Source organism: Neoarius graeffei, chromosome 18 (genome assembly GCF_027579695.1).
Source record: "Neoarius graeffei isolate fNeoGra1 chromosome 18, fNeoGra1.pri, whole genome shotgun sequence".
Taxonomy (NCBI): Eukaryota; Metazoa; Chordata; class Actinopteri; order Siluriformes; family Ariidae; genus Neoarius; species Neoarius graeffei.
In genome coordinates, this window is record NC_083586.1 from 65,752,937 (window position 1) to 65,780,775 (window position 27,839).

Below are 27,839 nucleotides of genomic sequence, written 5' to 3' on the forward strand. Positions count from 1 at the left end.
CTTTAAAATAACACTACCTGTAAACATTTGGTTTATTTTGTCATAACTTATTATTTAGTAAGGCTACGTTTACTCACACTACAGCTTGTGATGCTTTGTGATGGGCTATTGATGAAAATGAGGCTTTTTGGTGGCGATGTGTACTTCAGACAGGTGAGGTAAAAGCTGTGGTCACACAGCAGGCAAACACTTGGCCCTTTTCTTTTGAGGAGACCTGACATTTTTTTCCGAAGAGGCATGCTTGAGGGTTTTGCATGTATTGGGATCTGGCAGGAGAATGATCGCTGATGCCTTGCTCAATAGATTTCAACAATGTGTGACATCAGCGCCAACCAATCAGTGATGATCAAAAATGTGTCACCTGACTATTGCCAAACATTTGCTGAATATTCAATAACCCTTTCGCCCAACCAATTACGGACCTCGGTGAAGGATCAGAAAATGTAAATGCAGTTTTCAAGTCTCGCCGACGGTTAGGCTATGCTGAGCTGCTGTGTCACTGAGGCCCCTGTGAGCATTAGGGATATAGATTCGATACATCAGAAGAGGATTGGCAAAGGTTCCCTGAGCTTCAGTATTCTTAAAGACATCTGCAATTATTCGCTGCTTCGTTTGCCAACAAAAACTTCGCCACTAAATTTTAATGCATGCATTGAAAATTTTGCGATGTTTTTGGCCACTCACAAGGTGGAAACACACCAAAAAACAACTCGCGAAGCTCGGAGAACATTCACCATGCATCACACGATTGGTGGCGATGCTACCAATTTTTCATCGCCAAGTATTCGCAAACCCATTGCGAGCTGTAGTGTGACCAGGGCCTAAAATATCACACGGGTCTAAATGGGCTTATTCACATGTGACTGAGAAGAAGTTAGATTTAATGGTGTTTGTTGAATATATGGTATATACTGTACGCCCAAAAGACACAGAAACAGCATCACTCTAGTCAGTGACCGTTACAATTATTGACATGGAAGATCACTTTTAGGACACGTTTTTCATTTTGTTATTTGACAATTTGCATAAATGTAGGTTGTGACAGGCTAAATATAGAAAATGAGGTGTTAAATACTGCAGTGTGAATTTTACTTTCATAACTGCACAAAACTTCCACACTTCTCTCTCCACACAGAAAAGATGCTTCTGCGTTAGAAACATACAGGAAATTAAAGGTTGGATTTAATGACGTGTGTAAGAGTTAATGCAAAAAGAGAATGCTCTTCAAGTAATTTACAGTGGATACAATTTAGTTTTAATTGACTGAGTTCAAAAAGAAGCTAAATCCATTTTAAAAAACAGAGTGCAGTAGACTATTGAAAAATGATGAAAATAAATCTGCAAAAAATACTACTACATGGTTCTAAAATGCACATTTTTTAAGAGGAGCATAAAAGATTCATTATGTATGTTAAAAAAGCAAAAAATGTTCATACAGATGCTACACATGAGTAGTCGGCTTTATATCCAAACACATTTCACAAATAAAATGCACAATATCGCTCAGCAGGAAACTTGTTACAAAATGTGTTATCAAGCGATCTCCTGTCTAATTCATGTTGCTGCCACAGCCATCGGTGGCCAGACTTTCAGGAGAACAGAACTGGCTGTGCTGTGTGAGTGGGAGGGATGGTGTTACTCCCTTCTCTGACAGGGTGACTCTGACCAGTTGTGTGTATCTTTGTGTTCAGGGATATATGAGCTGTTCAGCTGCTCTGTGATGGAGCATGAGCAGGGGCTGGAAAAGGTGCAGTGGCTTCACATGTCCTGGAGGAAGCACAAGGTCACCTTCACCATTCAGAGTTGGTCGCTGTTGTGTGATGGGGAAGAGCTAGCTAGTGGGGGAGTTGGTAAATGACCAGTGGGAGGAAATCTACAATAAAATATGTAATTGGTTTCGTGTTCTATGAAAGTGCGTCAGTGATGGGCCTGAAAACCATAACACTGATCTATTCTTGGTTAAGGAAACGATGAGTCAAATATAAAAATCCACTTCAAGATTTTCCCATAAACTGCATTAGTAAAGCAGATACTATATTGCCTTGACTCATTTCCTGTCTTCTCATGTCTTAGTACAGTATATTATACAGACTGTGTACTCACTACCCAGTTTCAAAAAAAAAAAAAAAAAAGTGAATAAATGCACAAGAAATATGCTTTAAAAATGAGTTATCTTTGGACAGCTAGTATCTGGGCTGAATGGCTGGTGAATACAAAATTCAGAGCCAGCCGAGTTGAATTCACGTCCCTGGACCTGTGCTGAACATGTGCACAGATTTTGATTGTAACAGGATACCAAGGTTTACGTAGCTGTCATTTTCTGTCTTAATTGCTAAAAGTTTTTGTGAATGTGAATTATTTTTACTGAGTTCTCATTCAGATTATCAGAATATGAAGCTTTGCAGAAAGAGGGCTACAATTAGAGTGGACTGAATCTAATGAACTGGAAATCAGTTTCAGTTGCAATAAACTGAGTCCAGTTGTCTGGGCTCTACTAAACTTGATCATATTTGTTGGTTTTGGAAGTTAGGCACTGGTAGATTGAATATGCTGAGTTGGTGTTGGGGCCTATACTCTGGTAGATTGAATCTGACTGATGGTGGGATTTAGGGTCTGGTAGACTGAATTTGATTGCTTGGTGTTAGGGTCTAGGGTCTGGTAGACTGAATCTGATTGATTGGTGTTGGGGTTTAGGGTCTGATAGACTGAATCTGATTGGTTGGTGTTGGGGTCGAGGGTCTGATAGACTGAATCTGATTGGTTGGTGTTGGGATTTAGGTTTTGGTAGTCCAGATGCATTATGCTGTTCTGACTCTGAGGTGGATCATTTTCATAATCAGCAGTCTGAAATAGAGATGAGCAGATCATAAAACAATCATTCCAACATGAAAATTACAGCAGTAAATGATACACTGCAACCACGCTATAACAAACTCCTTGGGGGACCTCCTTGCTCAACCACGCCCTCGCTGCCAGACAATAAAAGTATGTGTGGCAGCGAGGGCGTGGTTGAGCATCAGCTGTGAATGATGAGGAATCGGGTTTAACAAGCAGGTAATGTGACGAGTTAGACTTGTGTCTATTTACTGGCTGTCTATTAAGATGTCTCTGTGTGTCTTTCAGATAGCCAGTAACAAGAGAGACCTGTGTTGTCCTGTGTGTGTGTGTGTGTGAGTGAGTGAAACCTAAAGTCACTGAAAAGTGAAAGTAAAGTTTTTTTTTTTTAAAGGTCCCATGGCATGAAATTTTCACTTTCTGAGGTTTTTTAACATTAAAATGAGTTCCTCTGGCCTTCTTAAGTCACCCCAGTGGCTAGAAATTTCATAATGTGTAAACCAAACTATGCCCAACATTTGAGAATGGCGCGTCAAAACGGCGCGTTGATAAGCTCTTCCCTTTACTACGTCAGCAAGGGAGATGATCCCCCCCCCCGGATTCCCACCCACCGTATGGATTGCCCGCCCAGTTGTAGTGAGGCATAGAGGACACGACAACATGGCATCACCTAAGCGAACGAAACATGGAAATTGCGCTGTACATGGATGTGACAACACAGAAAAGAGTCTGTTTTTACTGCCGACGGGAGAGCCCCTGAAGACGCAGTGGCTTAATTTTATTTACTTCAATAATACGCCGTCGAGTCTACCTAAGACGGTGTATGTTTGTCGGAAGCATTTTCCTGAGGAATGTTTCCACAACTTGGGACAGTACAGGGCAGGTTTTGCACATCAACTGTCACTGAAGCCTGGGTCCGTACCAAGCATCCCTGCCGCATCAGCCACAAACACCGAACAAGTAAGTGTATAACTGTTAAGTCGTTTTGCCGTGTTTTAAAATCGGAGCGTTTGCAATGGCTACATTAGCTGTGTAGCTAACCGCTTCCTGCAGTTAGCCAGGTACTCTGCGCTACCTCTGTTATAATAGCCAATCAAAACAGTTTTTACAAAGACACCCACATTCTTTTTTTTAAGTCACTCGTTCATTTTATTTGTTTGTTTGTTCAGTAAAAACCCCAAAATTTGTTGAATTTATTTTATTTCCTCGCGTTGCACCTTAATGACGTCAGCGTGCGGTATTTTTCCCTGATTCTGGGCCGGGGTGTCGTGAGTGGCAGAGCAGCTCCATCGCTGTGATCCATTAAAAGTCAGCCCTAGATCCAATCTTTTGTCGGGAGCCGAGGTCGAGCAGGCGGCCCTCCAGCGGCACCGGCCGCCCGTGGAGGCAGCGGTTCTCCCAGGGGCGAGTTGGGGGGAGGAAACGGCAAAGTCCCCACTCCTCCATGGTAAAACTGCTCAGTTTTACCATGGGCCTCAGGCTGAAAAAAACCCGACAAAGTCCCAGTTTTACCATGGGCTCGAGTTGTACCATTTTTTTAGACAGGGCGGACGGACCAGGGCATTCGCCCGCCTGGCCGTGCCCGACGAGGAGCGCTCTCGGCCGGCTTGGGAGGCAGATGGAAGCCCCTCCCCCTCCCCCCATGGCACGCCCCCACCCTCTACCCTTCCCCGCCTCCATGCTTCTCATTAGCAAAACGACACACTGGGAAAAGGGCTGAAATGGGGCTTTCTTCCAGGAGGCTATATCTACGTTCCAAGGGTTCATTTCGAGAAAGGCTGCGGATATAACATCCGGAAGCCTCCACGATCCCATTTAAAGCATCAACAAACCACCATGCCATGGGTCCTTTCAAAATGCACTTTCACCTGTTGCACCTGTCTCCCAGTTGCTCATTGCCCCAGCATACAAGCTGTTGCAGTATGATCCTACAATAATGTCCCATCAGGTTTATGTGCTGAAGAAACTTGTAATCCTGGACTGCTTTTTCTTTGATGACTGAAATGTCTGAGTCATTTTCGCAGCTCATGGATCAAGTTAAAGGATCACGAACAGAGGTGGTGATTTTCTTTATCTGTTATGGAAATGACAGAGGTTACCGGTGTATCATTGTCAATGCCCACCCACTGACTCACTGTGTTTTCTGAATCTTCATCATTCAATTCATTCATATGTTGCAAATGTGATGTCAATAGTCATTTTGTCTTTTTTATCAATTTTTGATTACTGTTCTCGATAATTGTTAGTGATCGACACCTAAGCGAGGCTCATTAGGCCTTTGCTTTATGGCATTAATACGTGTTAACTTGACTGTGGACTTGATTACTCTGTTTGTCTCTTGGGGAAGAGGAGTGTATGGCTCAGTGTTTTTTTAAAGACTGACTCACTGTCAATAGAGGTGGGGTACACGAACTTGGATTGTTATATGCAAAAGTTCAGTCAAAGAGTTTGTTATAGCAGGGTCGCAGTGTATTTTGAAGTAAAACTGACACACATCTAATAATGGATAAATGACATATTGTCTGTGATCATGGTGCACCCCAAAAATATGGCATAAATTTGAGTATGTTCGTGGCTCTCAGCACAGGCAGTAATCTAATGAAATGCAGCATAGTTATAAAAATATTGAGTCTGAACAAGTACATTATCAGTGTCACGACTGGGAGGGTACAAGTGCAAATAAGACCCAAAGAGCAGATATTAAAGGCACAGATTAGACTGAGGTGCACCTGATGAGTAGAGCAGTGTGGTGCACAGGCAGGAAGCAGATGCAGCAGCACAGTCAGAAATATCCTGGCTAAATCCAAGGACAGCGTCACAGACACAGTGAACAGTCACAGTAATCCCAGGAGAAATCCGAGAACTGCCAGCAATCAATAGCCAGGGAGAAACAGTGTTCAGAAAGTCCCAAAAACAGCAGGCAAAAATGGTATACCAAAAAATGTAATGCAATCCAAGTCAGAAAACCAGGGAAAGGCAGCAGAGAAAAAAACAAACATGAGTGTGAACTTGACATAGTGTAATGGCAAGTATTTTTCCGTATCTTAATTCTTCCCATCATGTTTATATACAGTGACTGAAAGCAAATGCATAGCAGGTGTGCTAGCACAGCGTGGGGAGAATGGGGGAAAATGCAGAGTAGAACATAAAGGTGCAGATGAGGACTTGGAATTTCCGGGTTGGATCACGGCAGTAAACCCCCCCCCACCAGATGCCTCTGGGCATCCCAGACAGAGCTTCCATATTCTTATGGTGGAAGTCCCTGATGAGTGTAGAGTCAAGAATGAAATGTGCTGGCACCCAACACCTCTCATCTGGGTTGTAACCTTTCCAGGTGACCAGATACTGTTACCTCTGATCATGGTGACGGACCTTTAGTAGTTTCCTGACTGTCTAGGCCTCACCCCCATCGATGATCCTGGGAGGGGGAGGCACTTTGGAAAAGGAGGAGAAGGTGCTAGAGACCAGGGGTCTCAGTTGGGAAACATGAAAGCATGGGTGGATGCATAGCATAGACATGGGCAATGCCAATCTCACAATTGTGGGCTTAATGACTTTAGAAATGCGATAGGACCAGCAAACCTGGGAGCCAGCTTACGAGAGGGGACCTTGCAGGGGTGGACCACATGACCCTTTGTCCCACCCAGTAAACAACAGCCAGCCTGTGGTGTCAATCTGCCATCCTCATGTCTGTGTGATTGGAGCATAACAGGTGATGTCTGGTACACACCCAAACTCTGCGACAGCGTCAGATAAATAAATATATTACGTTCATTATGTCTTCTTCTTAAATCAAAATAATTAGTTTTTCTTTTGTTTCAGACATGTAAAAGCTTTTTTTACCTTTACCTGACATGTTTCGACGGTGTAACTTCCGTCTTCATCAGAGGGACCCTCTGATGAAGACGGAAGTTACACCGTCGAAACATGTCAGGTAAAGGTAAAAAAAGCTTTTACATGTCTGAAACAAAAGAAAAACTAATTATTTTGAGCGTCAGATAAAGGTTTGGGCCAGAGGGACAGATGCCTCCTCCTCATGTTTGTGGAAAAAGAGGGGCCTGGTAACCAATGCAACACTGGAAAAGGGTCAGCTCATTGGATGATGAAGGAAGGCTGTTATGGGCATATTCAATCCAAGGAAGCACCTGGCTACAGGAGGAAGAATCACCTAATGTCAGGCATCGTAAAGTGACCTCTAACTTCTGATTGGCACATTTTGTCTGCCCATTAGTCTGTGAGTGGTAACCTGAGGAGAGGCTGGGAGTGGCCCTAATGATTTTGCAGAATTCCTTCCCAAAGTGAGCAGAGAACTGAGGACCTCTGTCAGATACAGTGTCTGTCAGCAGACCATGAACACAGAACACATGGTTGATAAACAGTTCTGCCGTCTCCTTAGCTGAAGACAGCTTAGGGAGGGGAATGAAGTGAGCAGCCAGGTCCTAACATCCTGCCGCATGGTAGGCCACCAGAAGTATTGCCTGAGGACAGCAAGGGTCCGGGCTGCCCCAGGGTGACTGACTGGGGGGAGCTGTGCCCCCATTGAAGCACTTGGGAGCGCACACAAGGAGGCACATAAAGGCAGTTGGGTGAGCCATTACCTAGTCCTGGATCACTGGACAGGGCAGTTCGGACAGCAGTTGTTGAGCCAGGTGGCAGCCATGAGAAAATGAGTAGGGAGAATGGGCTCGACAGTGCTTTGCTGAGAGTCTGGAGAAAATTGCCTGGAGAGAGCATCTGGCTTGACATTTTTAAACCCTGGTCTAAAGGAGAGCACAAAGTTAAAGCGGGATAAAAATAATGACCATCTGGCTTGATACACGTTGAGGCATTTAGCAGACCTGAGATACTCGAGATTCTTATGATCTGTCCATATGACAAATGGAATCTCAGTCCCTTCCAACCAATGCCTCCACTCTTCCAGGGCCAGCTTTATAGCTAGTAGTTCTTGATTTCCGGTGCCATAGTTGCATTCAGCTGGTGTCAAGCAATGAGAAAAGAATGTGCAGGGGTGTACCTTATTTTCCTTGGCTGACCTCTGGGACAAGACAGCCCCAGCACCTGTGTCGGCGGCGTCTACTTCAAGAATGAGCTGAACAGCAGGGTCAGGAATGATGACAGAGGGGACCATGGAGAATCTCCTCTTAAGAGAAGAGGCAGTTTCAACATGGTTGGTCCATGAGAAGGGGTGCTTGGAAGACTGGAGTTCAGTCAGGGGAGCAGCAATGGTGCTATAGTTCCTGATAAACCTCTGTTAGAAGTTGGTAAACCCCAAAAAGCACTGCAGTTTCTTACAGGAAACTTACAGGCCACTCGGACACCACCGTGACCTTTGTCTGTGTCCATTTGGACCACCCCAGGGGATATCACAAAGCCCAAGAAGGACACGGTGTGCTTGTAAAACTGGCACCTCCCTGCTTTGGCAAAAAGTGGGTTCTCTAGGAGCCATTGCAGGACCAGTCTGACGTGGAACCGATGGGCCTCCAATGTGAAGGAGAAGATGAGAATATCGTTAGTTTTTTTTTTTTCTTTTTTATCAGACATCTAATTTTAGGTTTGTTTGCCTGACATGTTTCGACGTACGTAACTGTCGTCTTCCTCAGAGTGTCACCGGATGTTGTTGGTGACGCATCTTATCAGCTGATGTTTCCAAAGGCGTGACCTTCCTGTCTGGTTTGACAGATCGGTCACATCTTCTGCTGTCCGTTTGTCCCCTGCAAGATGGCACTCCAGGTATGGGACAGCATGTATGCGCCCTCATCCTGGTTGATGGTCCTCGGGCTTCGCTTTCGGATCTCCATGGCCTCCCTGATCCAGCGCTGATGTTTGTTATCTTCTGTGCGGATGACTCTGGCATTACCCCTGTCCATAATGTGATTTTCTCTTTTGCAGTGGTCTGTTATGGCTGACTTGTAATTTTCCTGTTGTGCCTTTTCTTTTATTGTTCAGGTTTGTCTTATAGCTGTCTCCTTTTCGCACTCTTTCTTATGTTCATTGTTCCTTGTGGTGAAGCTCCTCCCTGTCTCCCCGATGTAGGTTTTATTGAATGATTGGCATGGACTCTCATATATGGTGTTACATTTGTTTTCTGGATGCATTCTGTCTTTGGGATGAACCAGGATCTGACGGAGTGTTGTGTGTGGTTTGACAGGTGTGTTGATGTTGTGTTTCCTCATTACTCTTTTGTATGCATTCCGTTATTCCTCTGATGTATGGCAATATTACTACTCCCCTGTGTTCTTGTTTGTTTTTTCTCTTTCTTCTGTGTTTTGTTGTTCTTGACCTGTTCTGCCCCTTTGGATATTGCCCACTGTGGATATTGACATGCCTTCAGTGCATGTTGTATGTGTTGTTCCTCCTGTTCTTTGTCCTGTGGATCTGTAATTATTGTTGTGCGTTCATGTAATGTTCTGACTACTGATAATTTGTGCATTATGGGGTGTTCCGAAGTCCAGTTTAAATATTGGTTGGTGCGTGTGTGGGTTTTCTGTGTACTTCTATTTTGATGTCCGCATTCTCTGTGTGTTGTATTTTTAGGTCCAAAAATGCTATTGACTGCTCCGTTTCCTCTTCATGTGTGAATTTTATTTTGCTGGTATTGTCTATGGTGTTGAGATGGTCAGTGAGTTGTTGAGTGTATCCCGTCTTCACTTTTTCCAGTATATCATCCACGTAATATTTCCAGAGTGTTGGTCTGTATTCTGCCGGTATTGTAGTGAGTGCTTTCTGCTCCAGGTCTTCCATGAAAAAAACGCCAAACCAGACAGGAAGGTCACGCCTTTGGAAACATCAGCTGATAAGATGCGTCACCAACAACATCTGGTGATACTCTGAGGAAGACGACAGTTACGTACGTCGAAACATGTCAGGTAAACAAACCTAAAATTAGATGTCTGATAAAAAAGAAAAAAAAACTAACCATATCTAATTTAAGAAAACATGAACATAATCGAGAGAGATGAGAATATCGTTGAGATATACAAAGATGAACTGGTTAATAAAAATCTCATAAGACATCACTGATCAGGGCTTGGCAGACGGACGCGGTGTTAGTGAGCTCAAACAGAAGACCAAAGTATTCGTAGTGGCCAGTCGGAGTGTTGAATTCTGTCTTCCACTCATCTCCTCCTCTTATTCGTACCAGGTGGTAGGCATTGTGGAAGTCCACTTTAGATTGAGCCCCCTGAAGAAACTTGAAGGCAGTGGACATGAATGGTAGGGGATAACCGTTCTTAAAACTAATAGAATTAAGTCCCTAATAGTCAATGCAGGGCCTAAGGGACTTGTCTTCCTTCTCCACAGAAAAGAACCCTGCTTCTGCCGGGGAGGAAGATGGACAGATGATGCCAGCTGCTAGTGACTCTGAGATGTATTTGTCCATGGCTTCCCACTTCAGTGGAGAAAGAGAATGAATACAACCACTGGGAGGTGTGGTTCCAGGTAAAAGCTCTGTGGTGCAATCTTAGGGCCAGTTGGGGGGGCAGTGGCATGAGCCTTACTGCAGACCAAAGGTCCTTATATCCTTTTTTTTGGGGGGGGGTGGGGAACACATGGGGAAGGATTCATTGTCTCATCACGGATGGCAACAAAAGGGGCCAGAGGAGTCTGAGCAGAAGACGGACAGGCAGTGAGCACTCCAGGAGAGTATGGTCCCATCGCTCCAGCTAATGTGGGAGTTTTGGAGGTGTAACCAGGGAAGGCCAAGCAGAATAAGCTCAAGGTCATCATTTATGGCATAGAATGAAATTGTTTTGTTGTGAGTAAGTCAAGTTTATTTGTATAGTGCTTTTTACAGACATTGTCACAAAGCAGATTTATAAAAAAAAATCAAAGACTTTAAACATGATCTAATTTTATTCCGATTTTTTTTTTTTTTACTTGAAACCTTCAAAGTAACTTGGTCTGTGATGTGGGAAATAGGACTGAGTTCATACCCATTCAGATCTTTGGTCATGGGGGGACAAACTAACTTCCACAAAAGGATGCCCAGTTCCTCAGCCCAGGAAGTCATAATAAAGCTTTGGTCAGCACCAGAATCAATGAGGGTTTGGACAGATTGGATCTTATTCTGAAATGACATTTCTGGCATTTTGCAAATGCTTTTATCCAGAGTGATGTACAACATACCCAGAGCAGCCTGGGTTAGGTGCCTTGCTCAAGGGCATTTCAAACATTCCTGCTGGTCCAGCAAATTGAACCAGTGACCTTTTGGTCCCAAAGCTGCTTCTCTAACTATTTAAGCCCTGGCTTCCCCAAAATATAATCTCAACAGTCAATGTTGATCTATAAGCAGGAGAAGTATGTGTCGAGACACCTACCTGTATCCCTGCATTTACTGATGCACAGACCTTTTTAACAGGCCGTGGGAGATGAACTGTCCAGACTGTCCACAGTAAAAACAGAAACTAGTTTTTCAATGGCACCTTTTTTCTTCTGGAGTTACCTGGGTCCTGCCTGATTGCATGGGCTCTGATTCATCAGGGGTGGCACCCTCCAACAGAAGAATGATGGTCCTGGGTTCGACCCTTTGGCTCCACCTCCGATCTCTATTTACGTAGTTATTGGTGAGCGTCTGCCTGACTGGCCAGGTCTACCAAGCCATCCAGGCTGTCAGAAGGTCATGAGGTGCAATCTCATCCAAGATGGCATAATTTAGTCCATGAAAGGTATCATAGAAGGTGCTCATTTTCCAGTCGATTGCTACGGCAATAGTCCAGAATTTGATGGGATAATCGTGAACTGACCGAGCACCTTCCTTCTGCCCCTTAACTGTCCCACCATCTCCTTGCCCTTGGGGGAATGGTTAAAAGCCTTCTGCATCTCCTTGGTGAACTCCCTGAAACTTGAACAGCAGGGCATCCTGATGTCCTAAACAGCTGTCCCCCACGCTTGTGCCTTTCCTGTTAAACATGCGATGACCTAAGCTACAGTACATGTGAGTTCTCAGAAGGCAAGGTAGATGCCTGAAGCTCCATGGCTATGGAGTACTGTGAGAGGAATGAACAGCAGGTCCCAGGCGCACTGTGATATGGCTGTGGAGCAGAGAGATGAAGCTCATGGGGGGTGTTAAGGTGAAAGGTATGGGTGATGGAGGATGTGTTCTGGTGAACTGCTATGATCTCTTGCTGATGAGATCTGAAAATTGAGCCCTGTTTTTCCAATACAGTTTTGAGGGAATCATAGTCTGCTGGGTCCATCGTGAGGCTGAAAAATTTGTCAGAATGGGGAGGTTGCATGTGCAGATAGCACCCAAAGAGCAGATAAGAAAGTCACAGATTAGACTGTAGTGTACCTGATGAGTAGAGTGATGAGGTGTACGAGCCGGAAGCAGATGCAGCAATGCAGTCAGAAATATCCTGGCCAGATCCAGGAACGGCAGAGCAGACACAGAGTAAAGTCACAATAAACGCAGGAGAAATCCGAGTGTTGCCGGCAATCGATAGTCTGGGAGAAACTGTGTCCAGAGTTAGTCATGGTCAAAAAGTCCCAAAAACAGCAGGCAAAAATGGTATACCAATAAACATAATCCAAGTCAGAAAACCAAGAAAGGGCAGCAGAGAAAAAAAAACAACAACACGAGCATGAAGTTGACATAGCATAATGGCAAGTATTTTTCCATGTCACCCCATCATGTTTATAGAGAGTGACTAAAAGCAAATGCATAGCAGGTGTGCTAGCACCGTGCGGGGAGAACGGGGAAAACATGGAGTGGTGCACAAAGGCATAGGTCAGGATTTGGAAGTTCCAAGCTGGATTGTGACAATCGGGAGGTGTGGATTCCAATTAAGAACGGTGTTTGCATTTTTGTAATGACGATAGATTTCAGTTTCAGGTTTCACAAATTTGGTGGTAGTAATAAACCACTAGTCAGTATCTTGTCTTCTTTGTCTTATTATTATTATTATTATTATTATTATTATTGGTTCGTATTTGTGGCATTGTCAATCCAACCACTGAGGTGCACAAGCCAGTGCATTCTCTAGCACCAGTCCCAAGCTCAGATAAATGGAGAGGGTTATATCAAGAAGGGCATCCGGTGTAAAACTCAGGCCAAATCAACTGATGAAGAGGACTTTCATACCAGATCGGTTGAGGCCTGGGTTAACAACCACCGCCAATGAAACTGTTTCCCAGTGAGGTATGGCATCAGGCTAGAGGCCCCACGGACAGTGATGTTTGCAGATGATATTGTGATCTGGAGTGAGAACAGGGAGCAAGTGGAAGAAAACCTAGAGACATGAAGGTATGCACTAGAGAGAAGGGGAATGAAAGTCAGTAGGAGCAAGACAGCATGTATGTGTATGAATGAGTGTGAGGACAGTGGAATGGTACAGCTGCAAGGAATATTAGGTGGCCAAAGCAGAGGAGTTCAAACATCTGGGGTCGACTGTATGAAGTAATGGCAAGCGCAGAAGAGCAGAGGTAGCAGAGCTGAAGATGCTGAGATTTTCATTGGGAGTGACAAAGTTGGATGGGATGAGAAACAAGAATATTAGAGGGACAGCACATGTAGGATGGCTTGGAGACAAAGTGAGAGAGCTGAAATTGAGATGGTTTGGACATGTACAGAGGAGAGATCCAGGGTATATTGGGAAAAGAATGTTGGAAATTTAGGTGTCAGGTTGGGGGAAAAAAGATGCGATGAAGGAGGACATGAGGATGGTTGGTGCTAGAGAAAATGATACAGAGGACAGGAGGAGATGGAAGGACATAGTCCACTGTGGCGACCCCTAATAGGAACAGCCGAAAGAAGATGATTTTTTAGTGGCACTGTCACAAATAGAGATACAGCACATTTAACTGGGCTCCAAGGCTATTGCTAATGTTTGTTTGTGGAGATTAAATTGCTGTATATTTGATTCTTTGTACCTAATAGCAATGGGTGTATCCAAAACAAGTAATTAGGAGTAACCATATACTGTGCTTTTAGCCATGTACTAAAATCACTGCAACATTGGACTGTAATGGACACAGCTGCTGTTGTGTAGCACCACCTGCATCAGGGAATATGGCCTTTTTGCAGTATGAAAATGGGGCCCACAATAGATAATGACTCAGTGAAAAGGGATATGCAAAGATTGTTGCTGCACATTTAGTTTCGATGGTGCTTTTTACTGCACAACTTGAGTCCCCACTGTTCTGTAGAGTTTCAAGTTTTACCTCCAGCTAATTAGCTCATCATCAGTCCCTTCAGAGGTTAGGTCAGGTATGTTTTTAGTGGGGGGGGGGCATTCAGAGCAATGGGACTGGAGGATTGTCACCTTTGTTGTGAACTCTACGATATAAATATGGGGTGCCAAGTGTCACCGGCCCCATTTCGTCATCACGAAATGCATTTCGTCCATGAAATGGGCCCGGTGACACTTGTCACCCCATATATAAACTTATACTGCCTGGAAGCCCTGCTTCCTTCCCTCATCTAACATGCCTTTCTTTCTGTGAAGGGAAATGAGCAATTCCAGCGTTATGGACGTGACACTTGAACTCAAAATGGCAACAAATGACCCAGTGCATGTTTTATTGTCTCCCAGTATTTAAACAGGTGTTGCATATTTTAAGGCTGTACCATACTGGAGAAGTGATAGAACAAGAACAATTCCCATAGTACATCTAGGGCATGCCAGAAAATGCCAATAAAAGATGCGTTATGGATGTGACAGAAAAAGTATCACTTTTCTTGGGTGACTGTACATTTTTATCAAACTCTGTGAAATTGTAAACCTAATGTCGAAATGGAGATATCCATTTGATAGAGGGGTCCAAGGTGAATATTAAAAAATCTTTGTTTAAAATATTTTGTATTTCATGCAGAGTTTCGGAAGGAAAAGTCAGCGTTATGGATGTGACGAAATTCCGTTATGGATGTGACGCGTCTGAAATAGACATGGCATATGTTTAGAAAATCAGCAATTTAACCACCATAACCCTTTGAAAAACTCTCTAAATATCAGCTAAAACTATCAAAGTTCTTAAATAATATTTAGAATGGCTATTGTTTTGCTGTTTTGTGGATTTTAGCATACATTTCTGTGGCTTGTGGCAATAATATAGAATTGTACATGATCAAAGTTGATTTTAGCTTGGGGTTTACATTATAAGAAAGAAAGACTGACAGTGACATATTAGGTGATCAAAATATTTATTTATGTATGTATTTATTTATTTGTTTATTGATTTAGTTTGTTTATTTTGAAATTTGGGATCTCCTGTGAGGTTGACATTTACATGGAATTGCCCAAATGCAGAATTTCTTGAGTTCAATAATATGAAAAAAAAATCTATCCATGTGTTTTGACTACAATTAGACAAACATAGATTTAATGATATTTAATTCCATGTATTAGGGATGCCACTGAAATATTTTAGCTAAAATTGGTTGAAAGAGTTGCTTTCAGTTTTTGTCCATAAAAGAAAAAAATTGATGAAAAAAGTGATTTTATAAAGACTAAATGTGCTTGCAACAACGTTTGAAATCAAACTACAAACAATGTTAATGGTGATGAAAATGAGAAAGTGGTTTAAATTTGCTGTTTTTCCTGCATCGGTCAGTATGTAGTCATATTCAAACATGTTGAGCAGCAGAACACCATCACTATTTTAATTGTGAGCAGTGAAAAAAAAGTCAATATTGCACAAGCCAAATGGAAACAGTTGGAAATGTCTGCATGCGAGTAATGAATAGATTACATTTTCACACTTTATCTGTATTCTTATTTTAATGCAGCAGATTAATGGCCACCCACCATGGTATTTGTTTCTGTCTGCTGATTTACAAATGTAGACTCTGCAAAAAAAGGGAGATTTTAGATGAAAATTTTGGCAGAGGTGTGTGTGTGTGTGTGTGTGTGTGTTTGCAGGCTGGTGCTTTGTGTTTATAAAGAAACAGTACCTTGTGTCTTGTTGCTTCTCAACTGGCAGACGAGTAAAAATCCTCCCATCAGTAGCACAGTCACACACACACTGATGATGAAGATGAGTACGGGAGCTTGTGCTAAACCTGCATTTGTGTACAATATTCACCTTAAAGCAAACTTGAAGTGTCTTGCTTACAATTGCAGATGCATTCTAGTGCACTTTGCGAGCGAAGGCATTGTTGTTGAGAGAGTGCTGCTGCGTTAACTAAAGGACGTGCTACTGTGAAAGTCACACGTTCGGCCAAGCTTTATGTTTAGCTGCCATTTAAAGTTCATTGAAATTTAACATTGATCTAATTTGCCATTTGAAATATGATTCATTACGAGTGGTGTAAGATTATTTTATACCTCAAACTTGCTGTTTAGAGCATCAGACTGTGTGAGGATTCCTGTCTCTGTGGCCAGTTATTTACCTTATCTCAGGGCCAGGCTCCATTGTACAAGGGCCAGACTGTGGAATGGACTTTTTGTTAGGTCAGGCTGTGCTACACACAGAGGCGCCCTCAGAAATTTTGGGCCCCATGAAAGATTAGAATTTTGGGCCCCCCAACTTTGCCCACCCTCGCCACAATTGCCCTATTGTCGTTATTTGAGTTTTGATAGCCCATGGACCGTTATTAGCAACACTTTAATCTAGCAAACTGTATATGGTGCTCACTCATTAAAAACTTCAATCCTAAAGCATTTATGGGTTGTATTGCTGCTTACCTCCTTCTCCAAAGGGGGGTTCAGTGGTTTGGTAGGGCGGAGGTCCCCCTGAGGCTGAATCTGTGCATATTTAGGGCACCCCATTAGTTATGAAACTGGTTATTAGCACTAGTTATTAGCACCAGCATAACATAATATTTCATCTTATCACACAAGTCAGTTCAGTTATTAAATGGAAAAAATGTCACTGTACAAACTGTAAAAGTGTTCTCTTGATAGGCTATTCCAACCACGTTCATACTGTTCATTTACCATTCGCTAATGTTTTGAACACACATGTGAGCGATAGCTACCTTTCTTTGGGAAAAACTGAGTGACCAGTTGCCTGCCTCTCCGGTCCCTCTCAGCTTTCAGCTGCCTTTCTTTACGTTTTTGACAGCCACTCTTCATATTTAGCGATCATAGACTGTATGCACTCCACTGCTGACTGGCTGGCTGCTGCACCGCGACACAGCAGCAAGTTGCGTTGCACTGATCAGCACACAGATTTAACGCATCGCGTTTCTACCAGAACTGGACCGTACCATTTCGCAAAAGGGGGAGGGTTAAATGACAATATGTTGAAGAACTCAAGAAATAGACAACCTTGTTCAATTAGCTCATTTTACCAGATGGAATATTGCATTGTTGTTATTTCAAAAGTCTTATTAAAATCATTAAAATCATATTATCAGCCCCTTAAAAGGCCCCATGGCAGTGCTGGGCCCCTAGAATTGTTCTAACCTTTCCCCCCCTGGCGGCGCCCATGGCTACACACACACACACACACACACACACACACACACACACACACGGTGAAATCAAAAGCTGAGCTGAGGAACAATGAGTTTAAATTTTTTAGAGGATTGTGTGTGTGTGTGTGTGTGTGTGTGTGTGTGTGTGTGTGTGTGTGTGTGTGAGAGAGAGAGAGAGAGACCATATTGTGGTCCTCACCACTGATTATCATTCTAAGGACATTTCACATGACAAAGACAGACTTGTTATTTATTCAGTAGTAAAACCCTTAAAATGTCATATGGTAAGAAATACGAGCAGGTCTGTTTTTCTTTTGAAGATGGTGGAAGGTATGGTTTTGCGAATGAGAAGCCTGTATTGGGCAGCCAATCAGAAGTCTGTGTTCAAACAAAGAAATGTCCTTTTACAATGGTTTTAATAGGATCCGCCATTTTGTTTTGGGGTGGTACTAAGGTTGGTCTCTCAGGGGGCCTTTAAAAAGAGTAAGCGGAAGTTTAGAAGCCAGTGTGTTCTGGACTCGCTTGGCATCGAGAATGTATGTTTGTTTGTTTGTTTGTTTCTTTCTTTCTTTCTTTCAAGGTAACTTCTTTTGTATACACTACCGTTCAAAAGTTTGGGGTCACCCAGACAATTTTGTGTTTTCCATGAAAAGTCACACTTTTATTTCCCACCATAAGTTGTAAAATGAATCGAAAATATAGTCGAGACATTTTTCTGGCCATTTTGAGCATTTAATCGACCCCACAAATGTGATGCTCCAGGAACTCAAACTGCTCAAAGGAAGGTCAGTTTTATAGCTTCTCTAAAGAGCTCAACTGTTTTCAGCTGTGCTAACATGATTGTACAAGGGTTTTCTAATCATCCATTAGCCTTCTGAGGCAATGAGCAAACACATTGTACCATTAGAACACTGGAGTGAGAGTTGCTGGAAATGGGCCTCTATACACCTATGTAGATATTGCACCCAAAACCAGACATTTGCAGCTAGAATAGCCATTTACCACATTAGCAATGTATAGAGTGGATTTCTGATTAGTTTAAAGTGATCTGCATTGAACAGAACAGTGCTTTTCTTTCAAAAATAAGGACATTTCAAAGTGACCCCAAACTTTTGAACGGTAGTGTATGTGTATTTTTGGCTGCGCCTGATGTTCAGATTTCCATGACAGTGGCAGAATGAATCACTTTGTACAGGTGCAGAGGATAAGATAATTCTGGAAGATAGTTCTGGTTCTGCTGAGTTCTCTGCAACAGGACCGCGGTCCTTTTTATCCTGGGTGGCAACCGAGCCAGGATGATTTCTCTTTTTAGGAGTCTTCATTGAATTAAGGAGGTGTTAACCCAGGAGTAGGACGTATCCAGATACCAGGTTTGGATCACTCTTAGTTTTCTTCCTTGGCTTCCGCTGGTCCAGCATGATTGAATCTTGTCTGGCTTCACCTTCATGGTCTTTTGGGGTATTTAAGCCACTACATGAAAGCATCATGGTGATCCAGTGCAGTGCAATGATGCACTACAGTCTGCCCTTGTCCTTGGCAGTGGCAGCAGCATACCAGACGGTGATGGAGGAGGTGAAGATGGACTCGATGGCATTGTAAAAGTGCCCCATCATTGTCTTTGACAGATCAAACTTCTTCAATTGCCACAGGAAGTACATCCTCTGCTGTGCTTTCTTGGTCAGAGAGCACACATTCATCTCCCACGTGAGGTCCTGAGTAATTATAGTGTCCAGGCAGTAGAAATACTCCACAGAGGTTATTGCAGAGTTAAGCAAAGTGATGAGGGAGACTGTGGCAGAGCTCCTCCTGAAGTCTACAATCTTCTCCACTGTCTTTAGAACATTGAGCTCCAAGTTGTTCTGCCTGAACCAGGACATCAGATCTCCCACCTGTAGGCAGACTCCTAATCAGAGATGAGTCCAATGAGGGTGGTGTCATTTGTGAACTTCAGGAGCTTGACAAACTGATGACTGGAGGTGCAACCGTTGGTGTATAGGGAGAAGAGTACAGGAAAGAGAACACACCCATTGGGGGGGGGGTCCAGAGTTGATGGTTCAGGAGTCAGAGACACATTTCCCCAGCTTCATGTTCTGCCTCCTGTTAGACAGGAAGTCAGTGATCCACCTGCAGGCGGAGTTAGGCATGCTCAGCTGTGAGAGTTTGTCTTGCAGAAAAGCCAGGATGATGGTGTTGAAAGCAGAACTGAAATTCACAGACAGGATCCTAGCATTGGTTTCTGGGGAGTCCAGGTGCTAGAGGATGAAATGCAGAACCATGTTAACAGCATCATCTGCAGATCTGTTGGGTCTGTAGGCAAACTGCATGAGGTCCAGGAGCAGGTCAATGATGGCTTTAAGGTGGTGATTCACAAGGTGCTCGAAGGATTTTATAACTACAGAAGTCAGGATGATGGGTCTCGTCTTTTAATCCTGTGATCCTTGGCTTTTTGGGGAACGGGATAATGGTGGAGGCCTTGACGCAGGCTGGCACATGGCATGTCTCCAGTAAGGTGTTGAAGATGTCTGTGAACACCAGAGATAGCTGATCAGCACAATGCTTCAGGGTAAATGGTGAGACAGAGTTGGGACCTGCTGCTTTGCAGGGTTCAGCTTCTTAAAGAGCTTGTTGATGATGATGCCTTTATTGTCACTAGTCACAAGTACCAGCAAAAATTAGCCATCAACCTGTCCATACATGTACACATACATACAATTAACACAGGGGGAGTTGACAGGACAGGAAGACAGGGATGAAAAATACAGTAGTAACATGAAGGGAGGGGAGGAGAAAAAAGCAACCCCCACACTATGCTCCTGGAGGAGTACAGTGTGGAAACATAAAAAAAAAAACCTCAGCACATAAGCACAAAACAACACAAGTACACTTTACAACATGAGAACTCAGGACTTGGGGGGGGGAGCGGGGAGAGGGGGGCGATCAGGGGTGGGGGTAAAAAGGGGGGAGGGGGTAGAGGTAACCCAGCGCAAGCAAGCAGACGTCCGCTCCTGCAGCCATGATGGCGCTGGGCTGGTCACGCACCCGCTTGTCACACTGGGGGTGAAGCAGTGACCACGGGAAGAGGGGGAGGAATACGAGAGAGTCTAACAGCAGTGTTCTCCAGGGGACTTGTTGTCCCAGCAACGGCCTTGGCCAAGGCCAGTGCTGGCTCGGGAGCCGAAAGTAGATAAGATTGGAATTTGTTTGGTCTTGGCGAGCAGACGCATTCTGTTTTGCACAACTACTCTGTATGTCCATTCTGTCCATGTTGGTCTCCAAATCGATCCAATTTCCATTGCAAAGCCGAAAGCTTCTCCATGATGTTATCCATGTTGTGGTTCAAGTTCTGAATAGCCACAGTCTGAGTGCCGATAGCTCTGCCCAGCACTTCAATCATGTCGGGCAGCTTTATGGGGCTTTGAACAGCTGTCACTGTTTTCTGATTTCCTCAATAAACCAGGGCAATGCCTAATCCAATCAGCAAAAGTCCTGTAATCATAGTTCTGAATAGGTAGATGACTTCAATGTCCTCCACAGAAAGAACCGCCAGGCACACGACCCGCCACCGCTCTCGCACATCCATCGTAGCCGGCTGCGAACTTTCCGCCAGGACAGGCTGGTTCCCCCGAACCCAGTCTTCTCGTCGAGAAGATTGTGTCAATTGCGTGAAGAGACCTGTTTATCAATTCCATGGTTTTAGTTTGAAGAGCAGTGCGGAGAGTGTCTCTCAAAAGTATAGACACTAGACAGATGAGACAGCAGAAGCAAGAAAGATAAGGGAAGGGAGAGGGAGAAAATGTGACCGCCTTCCGCGAGAGCACAGAACTTGCCTCCATCTCCAGAATGGAGACAAGTTGCTAAACTTGTTCTGAGACTTTAAACCTGTCCCTGTCCCCAGTTGTGTATGCTTCTATCTTTTGCAAGTTTAGCTGGCTGAGCTTATCTGTGAACCAGTGTTTATCATGATTTGTAGCTCACTCTGGTATGTGATGGAACCAGGGCTTTGAACCGGAATTTTTTTCCTATTGGTTCGTTCCGAACAGAAACGGAATTTTAACGTTTCCGGTTTTGGGTTCCACCATTAAATAGACGTTCCCGAACCGGTTAGAACAAAAAAATTTCGTTCCCGGAACGGTTAATTACGTTCCCTGTCAGCTGTTTAACAAATGGCTATAAAATTATGTCTCTGTCTCATCCAGCTTAAGCCAAATGTAGGCTAATTCTATTACAACCTTCATTAAATAAGACAAGAAATAATTCAAAACAATTATTTCAAATGTTGGTGATTTGGATTCTCAGTATGTCTTCCCATCTACACAAACAGAAAAAGTGCCAAAAATGAAAGATAATTCGTTTAGTGTGTTACCAAAGGCTAGTCAGGCCCTATAGAGGGCTACCGCATGACGTCACCGCGCCGCGAGATTTTGTTAGGCGCCATATTGGAAGACCAAGTACACATCTATGCAAGTACATACATACATAAAACACACTACACCTGAAATGTAGCCAGGGCCGGTTCTGCCCTAATCTGGACCCGGGTGCAACATCGCGCACCCCCCAAAAAAAAACCACCAGTCTAAATCAGGACAACCATCACATAACTATAACTATAAACATTTTATATCAACTATTTTAACTAAACGGGCTATAATAAATAAGCCTGCAGGCAGCCACGGCGGGCTGCCTCAGAAAAGTAACCATTCAATGACAACTGAAGGCCTGCAGCCACGGCGGGCTGCCTTAAAAAGTAACCATTTGTCCTACCTTAAAACTCGTTTTGCATTTTCTGCCTCCTTTTTTGTATTTTCGACCCTCCGTTTATTTTCTTTCCTTTTCTGAAAACCCGATTTGTGTCCAGACATTTTGTTCTGCTACCAACGAACTAACTCGTCAGGTCTCGTCTCTCGAGCCCGCGATGATTCCCGTGGGAAGGGCAACAACTGATACATTTTTACAAACAGCCAATAGGGAGGTTGCATCGTTCAGACTCTTCTTTGCTCAGACACTCAGACCCCGTCCACACGTTGCCGGGTATCTGCTAAATCGAAGATATTTTTCTACGTTTTGGCCTGTCATCCACATGAAAACACATCAAAAACGAATATTTAAAAAAACTCCGGGCAAAGTGAAGATTTTTGAAAACTCCGTGTATGCCTTTTCGTGTAGACAGAGATAACCGGAGGTTTGCGTTTTAGAACGTCACAATCTGCGCCAAAAAAATGACCACTCTGCCCTGACGTCAAACGTGCGACCTTTGTTTACTGCAGAAGCCAGATTAAGCATGGACTTAAGCTAGCCGCACACCACGGCGATCCACGCGGTACCGAACCGACCCATTTCAGAGCCGACTCCCGACAGGGCACGCACATATCCCCCGACTGTTGACGAGTGCAGTCGCGATTGAAGCGACACGTGACAACTTAATAGCTTTGTGATTGGCTATTGGATATAGTTACTGTTAAATCCAACACTTGAAGATGCTACAGGCTGAATTACAAATGACACAACATGGAATATGTAGCGCACTATCTAGGCTGCATGAGCTATTATTCCCAACCTTAAATAGTGCACTTATATAGGGGAGTTAAAGCGATTTGGAATTCAGCCACACAACTTGAGCAGAGTGGCTTTCCAGCCCACTGTGTCTATGGATAAAGCTTCAGTCTATGGAATTACAGTATATACCTGCATTAGGTGCTACCAACACGTAGTTCTCGCGCTAGAAATTGTGTTTAATGATGTCACGTGTTATATGCGAAAGATATGATTGGCTATTGCTAGCGACTCTCGCCGATCAGTCTGGCTCCCGATTAGTTTTTCGAATCGGCTGTGAGGTGAGTCGGTACCATCGAAAACTAGTCTTTACGCCTGACTCGCGACTTCAGTTGGCTCGGTACGCTGAAAATCGGCGTAGTGTGCGGCTAGCTAAAGAGTAATGGATCGGAGTAGTGCCTTGAAAGCGTTAATAATTGTGCAGGTGCTATTTACATGTTTAATTTAGAAGCCCAACTACTGCTCCAAGAGCACAGGCGATGTGATTAGGGGGTAGGATTTGGGGAAATAACCATCTACAGGTTTGGAATGCTTATGAATGTGATTGAAAACGCAGATGTTCGGTTATGTGTGGAAGGGATTTTTTTCGAAGACGAGGTGGTGTGGATAAAACATTTTTATAAACGGAGGGGGGGAAAATGTTCGGTTTTAAAAATACCCGGCTACGTGTGTACATGGCATCAGTAATTCACCTAGTATTCACTAGCAGTCCACCTTCCCGCTCTCTCCATTCAATCAGCGAACGTCACACAGGAAGTGAACCCCAGCGGGTCATAGAAACTTCCGCAGGAGAAGAATGACTATTTGTAGGCTACAGAAACTTTGAGGAACGAAATAAAAACCGGTATTAACCGGTTACCATTATTTTTAATAAGCGTTTCTGTTCCGGAACATAAAAAATAATAAAGTTTCTGGTTTCGTTTCTGTTCCATGTGAAATAGAAAAAGTTCCCGGTTTTCGTTTTCGTTCCTTGAACCGGTTCAAAGCCCTGGATGGAACGCAACAGTCCTCACAGAAGCTGACATAGGACGTCACAGCCTCTGTGTACTCATTCAGACTATTGGTAGTGGTCCTGAACACATTCCAGTTTGTACAGTCCAAGCACGCCTGAAAGTTCCCTCCATAGTCTCATTGCTCCACTTCTTTGATGTCCTAACTGCAGCCTTCCTCAGCTTTAATTTCTGCCTGTATGCAGGAATCAGGTGGACAATGACGTGGTCAGAGTGGCCCAGTGCAGCGCGGGGGACGGCGTGATGGGCATTGTTGACTGTAGTGTAGCAGTGATCCAAAATATTCTCCCTAGTCGGGCATTTAATAAACTGCTTGTATTTGGGTAGTTTGTGGCTGAGGTTACCTTTGTTAACGTGCTAGTCTAATGAAAATTACATCATAAAATCCCAGGTTTTCTGTGTGTGATATGCTCAAATAGGTTGTACATTTGATAAATAAAAATTTGGTTTGAAAAATAATGTTTTTGTGTTTGAATTCTGTTCCAAAAATCATTAAACGCTTGTCTGCCATTATTAGATTGCAGTGATTTAGAGGTCAGCGGCACTGCGCCACTGCCTTCTTTTGTGTCCACACAGACTCTATACTATTCTCTGCAATTGCATGCGTTCTTGATACTGATTCTTTTGAAAAAGATGACGAAAGTTCTTTAAATTCATCCTCAATCTTCCACTGGTTATCTGAGGACGGTTTAGAACCTATAGCCATGGAGAAAGAGGCGGATGAATACACGAGCAACTTAGCTTGTGAAGAAGAGCAGCAACTGCTCCTGTGGTTTTCTGGAACCCAGGAAGTTATTACAGGGTACAAATCGAAGTTTGCTTCTCCATTTTTTTTTTTTTCTGATTTGGTGTTCAACTTTCACAGGTATGATAAAACAGTGTCTCTTTGTAATTGTCATCTTTGTAACCTCACTTTGTATGTACAAGACTAAATAATGGCAATAAACAGACACTTTCAGTGCTGCAGCCGGGTTCACCTCCAAAACTAAGCTGCTCATAAAACTACAACGTTTTCTAGTTCTAACAGTAACAATTAGGGCCATGTAGACCCTTTCTATTGTGTGTGTGTGTGTGTGTGTGTGGGTGGGGGGGTGGGGTGTCAACACACAATTACCCCTGTTTATTTTTTACTAAAACCACCATATCTCTGTAACCATAAAATTTTTTTTTTTCAAAATTCCAAAACCTACAATCTTATGGTGTCCCTTTACAGAGAGCTGATTTTAAGATGAATTTAATCTGTTTGAAATTTTAAGGTAAAGTTCCAACAATAATCGTGGAATTGGCATGAAAGACAAGGTCATTATAAGATTAATTTATAATCACTCTGTGATAAACTTCCCTGTGTATTTCTGAATCTTGTCATTGCCTTTTTGTCCACTGAAACACATGCGGCATTTTATTGCATCTAAAACCATGATTTCAATATCAAAGTAATGGACATGCCATCCTGTTATATCTCTCTCAACTAACTCGGGGTTTTTTTTTTGTATTTATAGGCTCTGAAAGAGATTCTCTCACAGCATAAGCAAAATGTCTGCTATTCAATTAATCCTGTATCTTCAGGTACAAGTAATACGTTATATCCATCTTCCGTCAAATACTACCTGTAAACAAAATAAACTGTCTAAACAACCACTCTCTCTTCCTTTTGCTATTTCATCCAAGTGTGCTATAGCCAAAACAGCTAAAGCATCTGTGTCTACTGTTGTACAAATAGCAGCTTCTCCTTTTTCAAATACTGCATCATCCGCAAAAAAAGGAAACAGACTTTATTGTTTCAGTAATTCACTGCAGTATGATGGGAAAAAAAAATTCTCACCAGTAACTTGGAGCTGAATTTCTGTGAAGAGCGAGTGATAACGGACTGCAGTCCCTTTGATACGAACTGCACAGGAATAAACTCCTCCATCATCTTCTCTCACATCACTGATGATCACACTGAAAACGCTACTCCTCCCGTCATCAGAAATGGAGAATCTGCCGTTCTGATACGCTTCTTTTGCACTGGTGAAGATCACTTCAGTTCCAGTGTAATCATCCAATTTGAAAAAGGACTTGACATTTGTTTCAAACTCTGTTGGATAGGAGCAGCTGATCATCACAGTCTCTCCCAGATATCCGGTTACTGATTTTGTCTCACTACAGCATGGATCTGTCAATCACACAAACTGAATTAGTGTCGAATTATTTATCTCCCAGCTGGCATGAGTTCAGCTTTTACTGAAATGTAGGTTTATGTGCTTAATGTGATTCTACTCTTGAAGCAAAATTAACAGGATTCGTCTCGTCTCGTCTTCTTCCGCTTATCCAGGACCGGGTCGCGGAGGCAGCAGTCTAAGCATGGAAGCCCAAACTTCCCTTTCCCCAGACACCTCGGCCAGCTCCTCGGGAAGAACACCGAGGCGTTCCCAGGCCAGCCGAGAGACATAGTCCCTCCAGCGTGTCCTGGGTCTTCCCTGGGGCCTCCTCCCGGGGGGACATGCCTGGAACACCTCCCCAGGGAGGCGTCCAGGAGGCATCCGAAAAAGATGCCCGAGCCACCTCAGCTGGTTCCTCTCGATGTGAAGGAGCAGCGGCTCTACTCCGAGCTCCTCCCGAGTGACTGTGCTTCTCACCCTATCTCTAAGGGAGCGCCCAGCCACCCTGCGAAGGAAACTCATTTCAGCCGCTTGTATCCGCGATCTTGTTCTTTCTGTCATTACCCAAAGCTCATGACCGCGTGGGTTTCCTCCGGGTGCTCCGGTTTCCCCCACAGTCCAAAGACATGCAGGTTAGGTTAACTGGTGACTCTAAATTGACCGTAGGTGTGAATGTGAGTGTGAATGGTTGTCTGTGTCTATGTGTCAGCCCTGTGATGACCTGGTGACTTGTCCAGGGTGAACCCCGCCTCTCACCCAGAGTCAGCTGGGATAGGCTCCAGCTCGCCTATAACCCTGTACAGGATAAGCGGTTACAGATAATGGATGGATGGATGGAAATTTCTAATTCAAAATTAACAGGATTGAATTAGAAATTTCCATCCATCCATCCATTATCTGTAACCGCTTATCCTGTACAGGGTTATAGGCGAGCTGGAGCCTATCCCAGCTGACTCTGGGTGAGAGGCGGGGTTCACCCTGGACAAGTCACCAGGTCATCACAGGGCTGACACATAGACACAGACAACCATTCACACTCACATTCACACCTACGGTCAATTTAGAGTCACCAGTTAACCTAACCTGCATGTCTTTGGACTGTGGGGGAAACCGGAGCACCCGGAGGAAACCCACGCGGACACGGGGAGAACATGCAAACTCCACACAGAAAGGCCCTCGCCGGCCCCGGGGCTCGAACCCAGGACCTTCTTGCTGTGAGGCTACAGCGCTAACCACTACACCACCGAATTGAAATTTTATTTCACTGTGTTTTATATTTCTGTTTATTTGTTTAAATAAATCAAGATGAAATTAGTTTCTAGATATGAGATCAGCTGTACCTCGTGCATTTATACTGGATTATACAAAAGAAAAACTAATGGCTAAATCTATCAGATGTCAAAGATTCTAAAATTTCTCACCACTTTTCACTTTCAGGTCAATGTTTTCACTCCACACTCCAATCTCTCCATACTGATACAGTCCTGTATCCTGTAAACTCAGACTTCTGCATATCAGTGTAATGAATCCATCAGTGTTAAACAGAGTAAATCTGTCCTTATGAACCATGCTGACTGTAGCCCGAGCTGTTATTAAAACTTCACACTCTGTTTTCATTTTGCAAAAATACACAGTCGACCTGGGATTGACTGGCTTTTTGAAGTCAATTATGACACGACCTCCAGGGTAACCGATCACATCATTGCAGTGCACTGGACCTGCCAATCAAAATGGAAGCATTTCAGTCATTTCTCTGATAATCAACATCTCCAAATTCTCTCACTGCTACAGTTCAGCATTCAAATAACTGCAGCACAAACTCATAATGGTTCCTCCTTCTCCACTCTGGAGTTCATTATTGAAAGTAGAAGAACTGACCTGACATCAGGTAGAAGGTGATGATGAGGAGGGTCTTCATTCTGAACTGAAGTCGAGCTTCACTGATGTTCA

General features: G+C 43.6%; 1 protein-coding gene across 1 annotated transcript; it reads right to left on the reverse strand.

The window, feature by feature from the left end:
* Positions 1–1,416: 1,416 nt before the first annotated feature.
* Positions 1,417–27,839, reverse strand: LOC132866832 (uncharacterized). Its single transcript, XM_060899607.1, has 6 exons — positions 27,768–27,839; positions 27,311–27,607; positions 25,571–25,903; positions 15,722–15,829; positions 15,576–15,616; positions 1,417–2,844 (listed from the first exon to the last, which is right to left on the reverse strand). The coding sequence occupies exons 1-6, from the start codon at positions 27,805–27,807 to the stop codon at positions 2,569–2,571; spliced, it is 1,095 nt and encodes a 364-aa protein (XP_060755590.1). The 5' UTR covers positions 27,808–27,839; the 3' UTR covers positions 1,417–2,568.

Coding starts and splice junctions, on each gene's coding strand:
- LOC132866832 (XM_060899607.1), bottom strand. CDS start 27,807: ATGAAGACCCTCCTCATCATCACCTTCTACCTGATGTCAG. Junction 27,608..27,767: donor CACCTTCTACCTGATGTCAG/GTCAGTTCTTCT, acceptor TTTGATTGGCAG/GTCCAGTGCACTGCAATGAT. Junction 25,904..27,310: donor TGACCTGAAAGTGAAAAGTG/GTGAGAAATTTT, acceptor TGTGATTGACAG/ATCCATGCTGTAGTGAGACA.